The sequence below is a fragment of the Orcinus orca genome, chromosome 14 (assembly GCF_937001465.1).
Source record: "Orcinus orca chromosome 14, mOrcOrc1.1, whole genome shotgun sequence".
NCBI classification, from domain to species: Eukaryota; Metazoa; Chordata; class Mammalia; order Artiodactyla; family Delphinidae; genus Orcinus; species Orcinus orca.
In genome coordinates this window covers 84,042,095-84,058,019 of record NC_064572.1, presented here as the reverse complement: position 1 = coordinate 84,058,019, position 15,925 = coordinate 84,042,095, and the positions used below count along the sequence as shown (strand labels likewise).

Sequence of the window (15,925 nt, the reverse complement as noted above, 5' to 3'; positions counted from 1 at the left end):
GCCTGGAATCAGTCCCACTATGCACACTGCATTAAAATTATCTGTGTGTTTATAACCCCCAAATTATAAGCTGTTAGGAAGCAAGGACTGTGATTCTCAAGATCCTGCCCAGTGGCTAACATATACAGACTGAACTGAACTGTGGTCTTTTCAAATGGAAAAACATTTATTTTAAATGTCAATTTAAATCACTGTAACTTATTTTCCTATATTAAAGCACTGCGGGAATATTCTTTAAAGAGTAGACTATGGGAGTGGCAAGACCATGAACTATTTGCAACCATGAACTATTTATAATGACAAGGTAAATACAGAAGTACAGAGTAAGCTTTCAGAAACTGCAATATTATTATATTATTATACTTTACAAAATAATGGGGGGAATAGTCATTTACCACATACAGTTTGAGAAGCTCTACTTTAAGAGAACCAATTAATTCTAATATTACTATATATTCATAGGAATAATTTTTTAAACATTTTTCACATTTCCTGGCAGCCATGTTTCATGAAAATGTCTTTAATGGAGACATCAAAGGACTTTTCAAAAATTTAACCAGTCCCTGAAATTTCAGATTTTTCACAACTTTCTTCATTCACTTCACCCTTTTCCTTGCAAGAATCCTGGCTGTTGGTTTCAATGAAGTAAGTTTCTTCACCGTTCTCTTTTCTATTTTTTCTTTATTAAAGCTTTTTTATCTTCAGTGAACCTTTTCACTTCTTGGTTGAAGTATTCAACCACATTTCCACTTTGGCCTTTCTTTTTCTTTTTCTTTTTTTTTTTTTTTTTTTTTTTTTGCGGTATGCGGGCCTCTCACTGCTGTGGCCTCTCCCGTCGCGGAGCACAGGCTCCGGACGCGCAGGCTCAGCAGCCATGGCTCACGGGCCCAGCCGCTCCGCGGCACGTGGGATCCTCCTGGACCGGGGCACGAACCCGTGTCCCGTGCATCGGCAGGCGGACTCTCAACCACTGCGCCACCAGGGAAGCCCCACTTTGGCCTTTCTTTGAAACAAAATCACATTTCTAGTTCCCTTAAGTTGTTAAAATAGTGTTTTCCTTGTTATTTTTCACGTATTACCTGAGATGATCTCATAAAGAGTTCTTGAATATCTAACTCGTCTAACAAGAGAGTCCTTCCTATGCGGTGCACTGCCATGCTCACGTGCGATTTGCTGTAGGGAATCTTCAGAAGCTTTTTTATGTTCTTGAAAAAAATCAAGAGGAAAAAACAATTTAGAAAGACCTTTGTAGTGTGATCTGGAATCTTTCAAATTTTAACTTCACTCAACTTTAAAGCATAATAAACCTTATTTCCTTAAGGTCATACAAACTGTATTTTACACAAAGAGCTACCTATAAACACATAGAAGACAGAGTTTTAGAACCAGAATCACCTACATTTTACCAGTCACCCTGTGTTAATGTAAATGACAGTCAAAGATTTATTTGTACACAATGGAATTTCATAAAGTATGTACAGGTCACACTGTTGCACTGACCCAGGCTTTTAGCATCTCAGATAAAATTGGCCAACTAAGGATCAACAGATTTTACCAAAAGTATCACATCTAATTCTCAACTAGTAACATTACATAACCCAACATTATAATTGCTATCATCAAAACTGCTATCATTAAAACACAACCATCAATACTAATATTAATTACCACTGCCACTATTTGGGGGGTTGCTCCCTCCTCTTTGAGGAAAGATGCAGTGAACAGTGTTACTTTAATAAAAAAGATATTCAATAATCAGATAGTTGTAGCTTATTTCATCACTAATTTTTCAAGACTGCAGACAAAGCAGGCTATAAATCCCCAGCACAAACATCCCAACTACATTTGCAATAAGAACACTTACTTCAGAGTCAGAGACAACATCCACATCGTTTCCCACTGAATCAATAAAGTCGTATGCCATCCCAAAGCTGAAGGAGAAAACAAAGGCCACAAAAATCACATTCAGGGTGGTGCAGGTATTGTTTATAATAGAATACTACATTTCATCGTTTCTTGGATACACGTTTTTCACATTCTAACACCTCCGAAATCAGTATGCCTATCACCATTACAGTTGGCTAGTTTTTCCTTCTTAATGGTACATAAAATAATGGGGTCACTTAACAGACATAGAAAACAGACTTGTGGTCCCCATGGGGGAGGGGGAGAGGGAGAGGGATGGATTGGGAGTTTGGGATTAGCAGATGCAACCTATTATATATAGAATGGATAAACAACAAGATCCTACTATAGAGCACAGGAACTAAATCAATATCCTGTGATAAACCACAATGAAAAAGAATATGTACATATGTGTGTGTACGTGTGTGTGTGTGTGTGTGTGTATACATATAACTGAATCACTCTGCTGTACACCAGAAACTAACATAACATTGTAAATCAACTATAGTTCAAGAAAAAATAAATTAAAAAAAATTAAAATAATGGGGTGACTTAAAAATCAATAGCATCTTGGATTTGATAAAAGATAGTAATAACAGAATAGTAATAGAAGCAATTAATAGTAAATATTTAGAATAAAAACAATTAACAATTATTTTTATTTTTGTAGTCATGAAGTCTAAAAAATATCCAATAGAAAACAGTCAGTTAGAGTTATTATTATTTTTAGGTGGGGAGATGAGAAAAATAGCAACAGAAACATTTATCAGAATTTTTGTCTCTGGGATTATGTTCCCAGTGATATACACTACTACCCTTTTAAAAAATATATGAGAAAAAAATGCACATGAAACCAATTCAACCAGAAAGAGAAAAAACAGCTAACTGAGCACCCAACTTGTGCCAGGTACCACATGAGGCACATCTATAATCTGCAAGCCTGAAAGGCAGCCGATGTCACCATTTTTCAGTTTGTAGGAGGCAGAGAGTCAAGATACTTATTTAGGACTGCCTCACTTCAAAGCATGCTGACGATTTACCATGTGGTCTAGGCAAGTTACTTAACCTTTCCAAGCTTCAGTTTTCTGCAGGAAAGTTAGTTAACAGTACCAAACTCAAAGGGTTGTTGTGAGAATGAAATGAGATAAACATATAAAGTACTCAGCACAGTGTCTGTACACAGTCAATATAATTATCATTTAAATCACTTTATAACATTTAATTCTGTTGACCTACAATTTATTAAGCCATTCTTCTAAAAGAAGATATGCAGACTATTTCCAATTTTTTTTTTGCTAGTATAAATAGTGCTACAAACAAGCAACATTTTACAAATATAACTTTTACCTTCTGAGACATTAGGATAATTTCCAAACTACTGGCACATAAGGTACTAATGTATTTATGGCTCTTGCTATATGTTATGCAGAAATATGTTAGGTTCAATCGCTGAGAGGAAAAAAGAGAACCCCATACATTAAACGGTCCACAAGAATATGGACATCATTATATTTTTCTCTGTAAGACCCAGGCCACTCTCTCAACTTTAAATACCACCACCAAGTGTCAAAGTCAAGGGGGTACATCACTCGACATGCTGTGTTTTTACATCACTGCTTTTTCAGCCCAGACAATCCACCACCATTTAATGAAAAATTCCACAAGACAGGTTAGGCAGTGTTAAGGGTTTTCCTCATCATGTGCCACCCTGATTCTCTGCATTCACACATTCAAAAGGTATGTAAATTGGCTAAAATTAAAATAGCTAATGGAATTTTAGTGGTCAAAACTCATCTTTGTTAATAACATGATGCAGACTTGAAAGAAGCATATGCGATTGATATCTTCTTATTTTAACAGAGTCCTATTATCAGGGGGATAAAGGACATTGAAAGTCAAATACAATCTTTTACCAAAGCGAAATCTTGGCACGTTGATGAGCATTACAAATTAAACTGAACAGCGAGTATTAAGAGTTTTAAGGTGGAGGGTTGAGGGACTGGTAAAAATGCCATCAGTTAATATTTACCTTGAAAATGGCTTGCTTTTCCTACTGTTGCCAAGAATGGTAGTTCCTGCTGGTCCTAGTTTGGCACTCTCTCGTAACCAGTTGGCAGGTGGGAGTTTCAAGTCTGTTTTCTCTTGGAGGCGTGCAAATGCTGTCCGAGGAGGGGCAGAAGAGTATTTCACCACAGCTCGGCTCTTCACTTCATTGCCTCCAAGAAATAAAGCTGATCCCTGATTAAAACATTAAATGAAATTTTAATATACACTACTAGGAATAAAAATACCCCACCTTAATAATAATAAAAACCCTACCACATCAGGCTTACAAGAACATATACTACATGTTACTAACAGCAGTTAATAAATGTGAGCGTAAATGTGTACCATTTACTTAGCTCTTTTTCACATAATTTCAAAGAAAAAAAGATGAGTCAAGGAGTGTGATGGGTTATTAGCTAGGAAACAGGCCAACCGAACTATCTTTTAAAACATTCATAAAAAAGTGTAGAAGCAGAAACCAAGGAGTCAAGAGTAGCACGTTAACTAAATGCAAAATTTAATAAAACCTCTGTTCAATATTAAAGATGTATTTCAATGTCAATAACATACATCATTTACAAAGTAGTTTGTGGTGAGATATCTGGGCCTTTTTTGTTTTTAAGTAAGCGTTTAGCAACTGATTAGTCAGTTTACGACACAAATACTCTGAATGTCTAACTTCATAGCAAGTCCCTGGGGGGTGCGCACAGATTTCACTTGCACATCCCCAAGAAAACTCAGGGTCTGAGTTAACTCTTCCAACCTTCCTTCACGTAGCCCCGCTTTGGCCTGGCAAACACTTTGCGCCCTTCTAACATTAATTAGCTCAGTGCCATCTCGGTGAGCTTGCTCTCTTCTCCCTTCGGCTCTGCAATGCTGTGCCGACTTGGGAACCACACATTTACACGTACGCTTCTTGAGAGCGGAGGTCGTGTCTAACTCACCTGTCGGTTATCTTCGACTGGGAAGCCAGGACTGCTTTTGATACAAATGATCTGCAAGTAAATGCCTGAGTACACCGACAGGCACAAGGACTTCCACTCCGTTTGGGGGGCCGTCGGGAAGGCGTGGAGAAGGCGCCAGAAGCCGCCGGGAACCGTGACATCCCTCCCGGGCCGAGCGGGCCCGCAGCCCACGGAGCCCTGCAGGTCCCGCCCCACCGCGGACTCACCTGTGCAGAAGGTTCCTCGGACTCTCCTTGGGACAAGAGGCTGAGCCCTCCCCGAGCAGCGGCCCCGGCCGGCGGAGCCTCGGTCCTGGCCTCCTTAGAGTCCCCCATCACCTCGGTCCAGGTGAGGCGAGGTGAGGCGACGCGAGGCGACGCAAGTCTCGACCCGAGAAGCCGTAACAAGTTGCCGGGCCCAGAGGCGCTGCTGGCCAGCAGAGCAGGAGCCAGATACGCCCCGCACTTCCGGCCTCTGACAGGAAGAACTGGAACGAACGCGTTCAAATCTCGCGACTTTTGCTCCAGAGGCCCGGCCCCGCCTCCCCCGGTAGATACCAGCTTCGCGGCGGGGGCGGGAACTGTCGTGCGCTGATGTCTGCCAGAGTTTCTGCGGGAAAGTACTTCTCGCGTTATCTGACTCCCAGGCTCCACCCCTTGCACGCCGGTCTTTGTTGGCCAACCTTCCTCGGAACTTGGGCTTTGGGCGGAGTCAAAGTCGCAGAGGTCTTCTCTGCGTGGGCGGGGAAGAGCGGCCGTAGTTGTAACCAGCGGCTCCTGTTATGTAAAGTAGTGAAGTGTCAGCGCTCTTCCCGCCACAGCTTTCAGTGCCCCTTCGGTTTGCAGTCGGGCTCACAGGCCCAGGAAGGGAAAGACATGCCCAGGTGAGGGGCCGTCCAGACTCAAGCCAGCCCGGCCTCGGCGTACTGTCCGCTCATCGTAGTGCGTGCCTGGGCCTCGCGGTCCCGAGTGTAGGAGCGGCGGGGCTCCGCGGGGAGAGGAGGCCCTCCGCCTTTGCTGAAGGAATGGATTTCAGAGGAGACGGCACCGCCAGAGGTGCAGAGTTTGCTGTTTAGTGACGCCTGGAGCATCTACGGAGAGCCCCGTATTTGTCGGGCCCCAGGGAACTAGCAAAGGGCATTCCGGTGGTCCAGGGACTTCTCGAGCGTTAAAGGGCTCAGGAAACACCTGGGGATCTAGTTGACATGCAGATTTTGATTCAGTTGGTCTGAGAGGGGCCTTAGATCTACATCTCTACCAGACCCCCAGGAGATGATGCCAGTGCTTTGAGTAGCAAAGAGGTAGAGAAATAGACAAGGTCTGTTTAAAGCTTCGAAGGTGCTCGGCTCTCTTAACCTCTGAGCCGAAACCCAGTATCGTATCATTACATGCAGCCACAGCCTTCATAAAACTGTTTTGTTTTGCAGTAAAATATTGAAAGTTTCTTGAAAAATTAGTTTTGCCTTGGCAATTATTTGGCTCTCTCAATTTGTAATTTACATCAGGTGCTGATAATACACTAATTATCTGCAGATTTAGAAGTCCTTGTAACTTAACGAACTCAATTTACAAATTGTTTTCAATTGTAACAAAACATTTTTATGATTTATATTTAACAGTGAATTTAATATCATAGTATATTTTGTAGAACTTAAATCAACATGTATTGGTTTTGATATCTATAATTTTCTGTTTGTATTTTGCAGTCAATTTTTTCATTTTTTGCAAGTAACACATTGTTATTTTACATTATAGTAAAAAGTTGAACACAACTTAAAGGTCTAAGGACATTAGGAGGATGGTTAAGTCTACTTTTGGTACATAATACCATTAACTTGTGCAACTATTATCAATAAATTGTTTTTAAAGAATATTCAAGAACATTTAAATTGCACATTGTATGTTAATATAAGTGTACCTGTACTGTAAGATCGTGTGCGATGTTGTGATAAAAAAAAAGTAAAGCAAACCTGTGATAAGATCTTAATTTCACAAACATGTTTATTTCTGTGTCAATGTCCATAAAAACATATCTCTACGGGGTAAAATGAAATGATTTAAAATTTATTCTTTAAAGCTTCATTTTCCTGTTTTTCTTTCTGATTATGCATTATTTTATAGTAAAATGTCATTTTATTAAGCTTTTATACATATATAATTTCGCTTCTAATCATCTTTGAATTCTGTTGTTTTATTGTATAATTCTGTGTTTGCAAGAAGGGATTTCCTGATGTAGCAGTGATTCTTTCTTCAGGACTCACATATACTGCAGGCCTCTTGAGAAGTAAGTGCCTGAACCCTTGTTGATAATGCTTCGGGAGAAAATGTGCTGGAAACAGCCTGTGAAAAGGCAGCGAGAAGAGTGAAACACAGAGAACCGGGAACGCAGCACAGAAAAAGAGAGGTCAGCGGCAGAGGGGACTATGGGAGCGGGCGTTGGGCTGGGGGAACCAGGGACGCCCAGGAACTGTTTGTGGAAGGAAACCTGAGGAGGGACCAGATATTCTGGGGCCTCTCACAGGGCAGGACTAGAGAGATTTAGGTAGTGAAGGAGGATGATCCCTGATGGCAGGAGAAACTGAGCACATCTGAATTACATAAAGTTTACACATTCTTCTAGCTCTAAGTGCTTATTAATTTTTTTCTTTTCCCTCTTCAGAAACGTTTATGTGCTGTGGGTTTAAGTTAATATAATTGTTTTTAATGTCTGTGATTGAAATATAATGTGGGAAAACATGGATCATTACTTCCAGAACTTCACATTTTAAGACACTTATTTATGTTCATTTTTATATTTTCCCAGTGTCTGCCTTCCCCTCCTTCCCTGCCCCCCAGGTCCCAGCGCCCGTCAAGGTGTACTTCATCATCTGTGGCTTGCTCTGCCCTGCAGGGGCAGTTATCCTGGATCTTGTAACCAATCAGTGCTCTCACATGTTTACCTGTCTTCCCAGTGCCTGACGCCATCACCACTAAAGAGATGTTTACTGAATGAATGAACTGCTTATAGTTTGATGCTTCCACAAGTTGTCCCATTACCTGTGTCTGCTGGTGCTTTTCCTTTGCCTAGAATACCTTTCCCTTCCTCACCTGGCTCATTCCTAAAGACTCATCCGTCACAGGTATCATCCCTAAAAAGTCTCTCCTGATACCTCCCTCTCCTTACCCCATAGGGTCCCTTTCTTTGTTCCCAAAACTTGTATGTAGCTTTTTCCTGCACTTGCCCCCTTATAGAAAAATTACGTACTTGTATCTACGTCCCTTGCTGACTGTGAGCTCCTCAAGGGCTAATGTTCTGTCTAATCATCTGTTTCACCAATGCCAACGCAGCACCAGCCCACAGAACTGTTTTAGCCCTCGGGCTAATGCAGCTAAAATGACTGGTGCCAACAGGCTTTTAAAATGCTTATCAAAATGTTCGAGACATAAAAACAATGTTGTTGGCTCCAAGATATACATATTTTTAATCTTGCAAAATGAAAGCTACAATGTTTAATGAAGTAGCTACAAAATTTGCAGTGTCAATGTCATTAATTATTAAAGTTAGTATTCACACAGTTTGTTCCATTCTAAAACTACTTGTATGTTAGATTTTCTCTGCTTACAAAAATCCTCCCAGAACCCAAGATGATTTCAGAGAAATGCCAATCAAAAATTCATTTAGTTGTAGCACACAGTACTTTCCAAAGCAAAATGAGAAATCTTTTCTAAAACTTTTACAGTTGCATGTAAGGCAGATATGCTTAGGGCCCTTGGAATTCCCGAACAGCCCCGCCTGCAGAGAAGGAAACTTCAGGGAGTGCTTAGACTGAGGCTTGGGCCCTTCGGTCTGTTTGCCACCATCCCCTCCATGACCTAGTGTCTTAACCTACTCAGCCTCGCTTGTGTACTTTGCCTGCTGGTCACTGAAAGTCCCTGGTTTTCTGATTCCTGGTCCTGGACTTTGAGCTGGAAGAGAGATTTGAGATTATCTGAGCCAATCCTGTCCCTCTTTAGATGAGAGCAGTGCAGTCCAGAAAGGAGGATAGAATTGACGTGTTGAATATCGTGCAAAGGTAGTTTAAATAGCAAAGGCAGGACTGGTACCCAGGTCCCGGAGTACTAGTAAGTACACTTAGTCTTTAAAACAGTCAAATTGCAAACACTGGCCAGTGGAACTTTAATTTGCTTCCGAATCACCTGAGGAACTTGTTAAGCGAGCAAATCCTCTAACCACCTCCAGATGCTAAGTCAGTATTGCTAGGCCAGTGCTGGGGAATCTATGTTTTTGGTGAGTTACTAGTGTCTGACCACCTTGGCCTGCAGACCACAACTTAGAACAGTGATCTCCAAGGATTATCCCCTGGGGTGCAGGAAGAACTGTGGCTTCTGTTTTGTTTTGTTTTTTTAATCTGGAAAGTAAAGGCAAAATTAAGCCTTACTAATGCTTAACATACAGGTTGACACAGGTGCCCTTCCTTGGGCCATGGTCAGCTGGTGTATCAGTCCAGTATGATTGGGTTATGCAGCCAAAACAAATGATTCCCAGATGTCAGTGACTTAAACTAGGGATGCCAAATAAAATAAATAAATTTAAGATAAACAGAAAAAATTGGGGGTAAGAATTTCCAAATATTTAGTAGCAGTATGTCACATGTGACATTTGGGACAGACTTTCACTGGTCCAGGTAATTTTTACTCCAGAACCCAGGTTGATGAAGCAACCTGCATCTGGAACTAGTAGGGGTGGTGGGGCAACAAAGAGATTGGTGAACCATGAACTAGCTCCTAAAGCTCCGGCTCAGAAGTGAAAAACATACTGCCTCTCACTTTTTTTGGCCAAAATGATACACGTGGCCAAGCTTAGCATCCAGGTGGTGGTGAAGACTAATGGCCCCCTAAGGAAGGACATTGGGTGTCTGTGGACCATTATGCAGTCTACCACGGCATTTAGTGGCTTGGATGGGCCACTGGATGCCATCCACAGGGTAAAATATGACAAAACAAGACCTTTAGGGACTTCACTGGCGGTCCAGTGATTAAGACTTTGCCTTCCAATGCAGGGGGTGTGGGTTCGATACCTGGTTGGGGAGCTAAGATCCCACGGGTCTCACAGCCAAAAAAACCAAAATGTAAAACAGAAGCAATATTGTAACAAATTCAATGAAGACTTAAAAAAAAAAAAAGACCTTTAGAAGAATCTTTTCAGAGTTTTGTAATAAGATGGGGGTGACCTTGAAAATCTCATGTACCACACAGATCACAGATCATCTTGTGACAAAGCACTTGAAAGAACTGTCAAGCTTAAAAAATGAGTTACTATATTTTGTTTTACAGAAAGTATTCCACATTTACTCATCTTTTCTGTGATGACAAGTAGCTGTCATTAGGATGGTGTAGGAGAGAGTTTCACAAAAATAAACAGACTTAATCTGTTCCTTCATGATAATGGTGATGTTTTTAACAATGAGTGAGAAACTCATTGGTTTTCAAAAGAACTGAATCCTATGGAGAGAGCATTTCTGAAAATAGAGGTTTGCAGATCTTTCCAGTGTTACATGATTTTGTTGCTAAGAGTGACATGTATCGCTTATTAAAAAAAAAAAAGGCAAATATCCACACAAAACTTAGAAACTGAAATTTCTCACCTCTTTAAAAAGCTCTCCCAGATGGAGAGTTTTGGGATCCACGTTGTAATTGTTTTCTTTGATACTGCTAGTTGGCCTACTCAGAACGCCCAGACTGATCTCTTTGTCAGTCTCCAACTGATTTGTTTACCCCCAAAATGTGCATGTAAGATTCACTGTTCCCAGCTGCCAGCAGGGTTTTTCCTCTCTCCTCTATTTTATACATCCTGTTTTTAATTGTGTTCCATGACAACAGTCAATTGACCTTTCTTCCTCATGTACAAATAAATGAATTGCATGTAAAACAACTAGCTAAGCATCTCTGAATTATTCCTTGACACCATTTAATTGGTTTGTAAAAGGAGGATTGGTGGACTTCAGAGACGATGGAGATTTAGCCAAATTTCATTTAAAACCTTTGCATGATTTGTGGAAACAATTGAAATGAGCAGTTTGACTTCGTAAGCGGTGTGATTCTTCCTAGTTAGTTTACTTATCTTTTGAGATACTTTAAGCAATGACAGCCATTAAAACCAAGTTTTAAAATAAACGGAACTTAGAAGCACACTTCAAATTGTTATATCACAGCGTTTTCAGCCAAGAGTCACAAAAATAAACCTATTTGACCACTTTACTCTCTTTAAAAAAATGCTAGCGAGAGCAGAACTAGTTTGCAATCAATAAATAAAATTAAAATATTTAAAATATTGTTTTAGACTTTGAACATTTTCTACTTTTGTATTTTTATGCTAATGTATTACTGCCAGTATATTATTTACAAATAAATTAAGATGCATATATTGGGGCTACATGTTCAGAATTTTTTTCAACTAATAATAGTATATGATAAGAGTTTATAGACCACTGCCTTTAGAACCAAAAACCACATGGTAGCTACTCTTTAGGTCAAGAACAGTTAGTAAATTAATAATCTATATTTTCCTTTACACTTTAATTTGACCAGAGTAGAAAAATTTTAGAGTATAAGGTAATGCAAACCTTGATGTGCCATTTACCAGTGTCATAGCAAGGAGCCCTTGGTTACAATTACAGGATACCTTACATACTTATTCTTGATAATTATTTAATTGTTGTTCTGTAGACTAATAACATTTAAGCAAAATACTTGAAACTATTTGGAAATCATTTCGACTGCATTTGAACTCAATGCAGATACTTTTCTAGATACACGATGAACTCAAATTCTTTTGCAAGCTATTAGCCTTGACTTTCAGAATCCAACACAGATGATCGTAGGGGCAGGTTGTCTCTGCTGGGTGTTACTTTCCCAGCAGAAACGTCCTTAGAGTCTTTGTGAGTTTTATCCTCCTAAGCTGATTATTACCCTAACCGAATCCTAGCAAAAGTTCCAAACTCACTAACGACTGCTCTCCAGGCACCTCAATGGTGGCTGGAGCACGAGTGGTGATTCATGCTGGGCACACACCTTAGGCTGAGGGTGAGAAGGAAAGAATTCTCAAATGAACCTTCAAATCAATCCCTCAGGCAGGCCTCTGCCTTTCCAGTTAAGGGCTTGGCCTTTGCAGACCCTAATGAATCATTTAGCCATTAAGCATTTCCAAGGAAGTTTCCAGTGGAGAGAACAAAAGGAAGGCATCACTTAGTGCAAAAGTGTCCAGTGTCAGAACTGGACCTTTTTACTAAACATTTCTATATTTGTCTTCCTGTGGGCGTTGAAGAGATCTATGTTACCTTGTCAGTGTAATGCAGTCACAAGGCTGCGCCCAGGAATGGAATCCGCTGCAGGAGCATGTTGGACAGAATGGTAACTACTGGATGGACCATGAGTGTTATCCACATATGACAGTTTTTTACATATTTATTTACATTTTGTTCTCTCCAGGAAATGAAGCCAGAATCCACAGATGTCATTATCCATCTGCACGCTTTTGTTTACTACCCAGAAGGCAAGAATATTGCATCTTAAAAGTGTCCGGACTTTTGTTCTTTCTTATCACAAATGACTTGAGAAGATCTGACCATTCACAGTTACCCAGAGTGGAAGTGCCAAAGACATGCTTCCTGGAGCGCTTTGAGATTCAGGTACAAAAGGCATTTTATAAGCACAGAGTGAAAAAGCATCATTTATATTCATTTGCTGCTGTGGCATTTCTCTCTGGAATCTTCCTCGTGTCTGTCCACATTGTGCAAAAGGACTGGGCTCATCTACATTACAAATATCTCTCCTTTAATGGTCTGGAAGTAGGAAAGGGACTGCGTAAGAGTGAGCTCTCATGTTGGAGGGTCTCCCGCTTGTTTATCCCTAAAACTGGTTGGACATGGTCGCTGTGGATGTCATGAATTATTTTGGAAAGACCTGAGTATGAACTCAGTACAGTGCTTTGTGCATCTTGGCTGCAGTGAATGTGTATTATCTGACTTCAGTGACTCATGGGAGAATCACAGCCTTAGGGAAGAGCTTCTGAGGGGTCATTTAGAATGGAGCCATTCTGGACAGACGGTGGTCAGTTCTCTACTAGCTTCCGGAGTGGAGAAGTTTCCACCATGATGGCTTCTTTGACCCGTGGCAGATCCTTTCTTGCAGGGTCCCTGCTTGGTATGATTTGAGAAGCATCAAGGACTTTCTGCCCCAGAAGATCTCGGTGTGTGACATCACACACATGGATGAGGGTTTGCCAACTGTATTAGTTAAAGTAGAGCCTGGCTTGGAGGGGCTCCCATGCCCCTCTGGGAATGTTCTAGAACATGGGGCATTACCCAAGAGACAGAGCCTGGGATGGTGTTACTCAGGTCAAAGGTCTGAGCGTGGGGGGCCATATAAATGAGTGGTGGGGCGGTGTGTATAGATGCAGGAGAGGTGCTTGGAGAGCAGGAGTGCTGCTACCAGGAGAGATGGTTCCCAAAGGGAGAGACCCATGTGCCAAGCCCTTCTCTTTTTCCTCTGCCCAGGGTCCCTTCTGAATCTGCAAATCAGCTGCTGCTTCTCCTCCTCCTTTGCCTTCTTCTTCAAATCTTTTCATCACAAAAATTTCAAATATATACCTAAGCAGAGAGAACAGTAAAATGAACCCCCATGTACCCATCACCATTATCCACCTTGAAAAATGACCAACACCATCCAGTCTCCTTCCACACACCCTCCCCTTCCTCAGATGATTATTGAAATTAGCTCATACTTTTTTTAAAAAAATAAATTTATTTGTTTATTTTTGCCTGCGTTGGGTCTTCGTTGCTGCGCACGGGATTTCTCTAGTTGCGGTGACCCGGAGCTACTCTTCGTTGCGGTGCGCAGACTTCTCATTGCGGTGGCTTCTCGTTGCAGAGCATGGGCGCTAGGTGCACAGGCTTCAGTAGTTGTGGCACATGGGCTCATTAGTTGTGGCTCGTGGTCTCTAGAGCACAGGCTCAGTAGTCGTGGCGCACAGGCCTAGTTGCTCCGTGGCATGTGGGATCTTCCCGGACCAGGGCTGGAACCCGTGTCCCCTGCATTGGCAGGCGGATTCTTAACCACTGGGCCACGAGGGAAGCCCTCCTTAATTATTTTTAATTTAATGCTCCCTGTTGCATTTTTCTGGCCATCACTGTCTTAAGTCAGTCTCCTGGATTGGCTATGAAAAGACACCTTTCTCAAGGGAGCCCTAAGCAGACACATTTCTCAAGGGAGAAATGTTGAGACTGGCCAAACGACATAGGCTTAATTCAGTTCCACCCGACAGGCACGCGTCTAGTCCTAGGCACAGTGCTGGGTTAAGGATGTCGGCAGAACAGGGTTCCTAACCTCAAGGGCATATGATCTAGTTCTGGGAAGAGGACAAGGGCTGTAGCAAGTAGTCAGCAATAGGAGGCGGGATGTCACCACTGAGGAAGGGAAAAGACCAGGTGTGGGGGACCTTCCAGGTTGAGATAGACACACTGGGCTGGGAGGGGTGAGGGTTCAGGGAGGTCAGCAAGGGCCATGGAGCCTGAGGTGTTGAGGAGGGACTTGGAGGGTTGAGTGTGGGGTGGAACAGTGAAGGAAAAACACTTGCCAAAACGTGGAGGTGGGAATAGCTGAGGGAGCTGTGGGAGTACCCCAGTTGGCTGGAACACAAGGTGCAAGGGGCTTGGTGGGAGGAATGGGGGAAGGAGGGGTGGTGGGGGGAGGGGGGCAATTGGTTCTTCCTAGGTTAAGAACTAGATAATACTTATTTCTAAGTAACAAAAACCAAAACTGGATTTTTAGGGCATGGCTATGAAAAACTTACTGCAGACCACACTTAGGAAACCGGAAGAAATCAAGGTGGGCTTAATGGAAGTTAGGCAGCAGGGGTGGTATAAGAAAACTCAGGTAGCTGCCTGAAATAAAGTGGACCCAGCTTCCACTAGCCAGGCGATGCATTTTTTAAACATATAAATGAGGCTTATTGTGATTCCCCACTACATAAAATGTAAGTATAACTGTGGTCTTTTTTTTGCTGCTGAGTTCTGAGAAAATATGGGGTTTTTTGTCTCTGCCAGTGAAATAAATACATGGACAGAAAATTCCTAGCATTGCTTCCATGTAAGGGAGGGCAAAGAAGATGGTGAGCTTTGGCAAAACGTTTGTGTTTTGCAAATGAAACAGAACAGTAACTTGATTTTTCAAAAGAATAAGGTTTTCATTACAAATGTGGGCCCGTTTATGTTGGAAAATTCAAATGTAGCAAAACGCAAAAAGGCAAGAAAATGCACCGTCCCACTATCCAAAGAACATAATTTTTAATGTTTTTGTGTCATATGACGATTTGGGAACATGTTTTTGATACTGAATGACTTCGGTAATTCACCCCGCCCCCCTCCCCACCCCATTCATTGTGCTTATCAAGTGTTGGCATTAGTATTTCTATCTCTGTTGACTTTAAGAGTCAATCCTCCTTTGAGCTCAGATTGCAGATGGAATACAGGGGATCATCTCGATACTGAATGAGAGAGAAAGTTTATTCTCAGATATGCATGAAACCAGCCCTGTGCTTGTGTTTTGGTTTTTGTTTTGTTTTTCATTTGTTTGGTTTGGTTTTTTTTTGCAGGGCCTGGGGAAGACTGTAAATGGAGTCTGCAGAGCGTATGGCTAAATATCTAAGTTATATATTAAGCCAACAAATTATTAAATAAAATATGTCCTATCCTCCTTCCTTGGCTAGTACAACTTCATCACAGCCACCCCTTGGAGACTATTAAAATGTTCTATCCTCTGACCCTTCTAACAGGTGCCCCCTGGCCACCCCTTGGGCATAGGGGTACAAACACCAGGTCCTCTGGGCGTCAGGCCTAGGAAGCACACTGTGTGGGCCCCGAAGCAGGCTTGGAGCCATTAGGGCAGGCTCTCAGCAGCTCCAGGTGGGCCTGTGTCCCTGTGTGTTGCAGGGGGGTTAGGGCAGGGGTGGCCAGAGGAAAGCCAGAGCAGGTGCCCCTCTGACTCTGATTTGAG

At 41.9% G+C, this 15,925-nt stretch overlaps 2 protein-coding genes across 36 annotated transcripts in view; one reads left to right on the top strand and one right to left on the bottom strand.

The window, feature by feature from the left end:
- Nucleotides 1-5,383, bottom strand: part of EDRF1 (erythroid differentiation regulatory factor 1) — a 40,601-nt gene extending 35,218 nt beyond the window's left edge. For 3 of the 8 annotated variants that reach the window (XM_033420758.2, XM_033420759.2, XM_049696747.1), the window contains exons 1-5: nt 5,123-5,376; nt 4,896-4,946; nt 3,935-4,143; nt 1,865-1,931; nt 1,080-1,205 (exon numbers count right to left, since the gene is read on the bottom strand). In XM_033420758.2, coding sequence (XP_033276649.1) covers nt 1,080-1,205; nt 1,865-1,931; nt 3,935-4,143; nt 4,896-4,946; nt 5,123-5,230 — 561 coding nt within the window. In that variant the 5' untranslated portion in view covers nt 5,231-5,376. Of the gene's footprint in view, nt 1-1,079; nt 1,206-1,864; nt 1,932-3,934; nt 4,144-4,895; nt 4,947-5,122 lie in introns of all 8 variants that reach the window. The other 5 variants (XM_049696750.1, XM_049696749.1, XM_004265721.3 and 2 more) reach the window with 3 other exon arrangements.
- A 188-nt stretch (nt 5,384-5,571) lies between these two features.
- Nucleotides 5,572-15,925, top strand: part of TEX36 (testis expressed 36) — a 51,252-nt gene continuing 40,898 nt past the window's right edge. For 5 of the 28 annotated variants that reach the window (XR_007471188.1, XR_007471202.1, XR_007471194.1 and 2 more), the window contains exons 1-4: nt 5,575-5,778; nt 7,149-7,298; nt 7,846-8,013; nt 12,362-12,561. The gene's annotated coding sequence lies outside the window, so the exon portion shown is untranslated. Of the gene's footprint in view, nt 5,779-7,111; nt 7,299-7,845; nt 8,014-12,361; nt 12,562-15,524; nt 15,626-15,925 lie in introns of those variants that run through there. The other 23 variants (XR_007471205.1, XR_007471195.1, XR_007471199.1 and 20 more) reach the window with 17 other exon arrangements.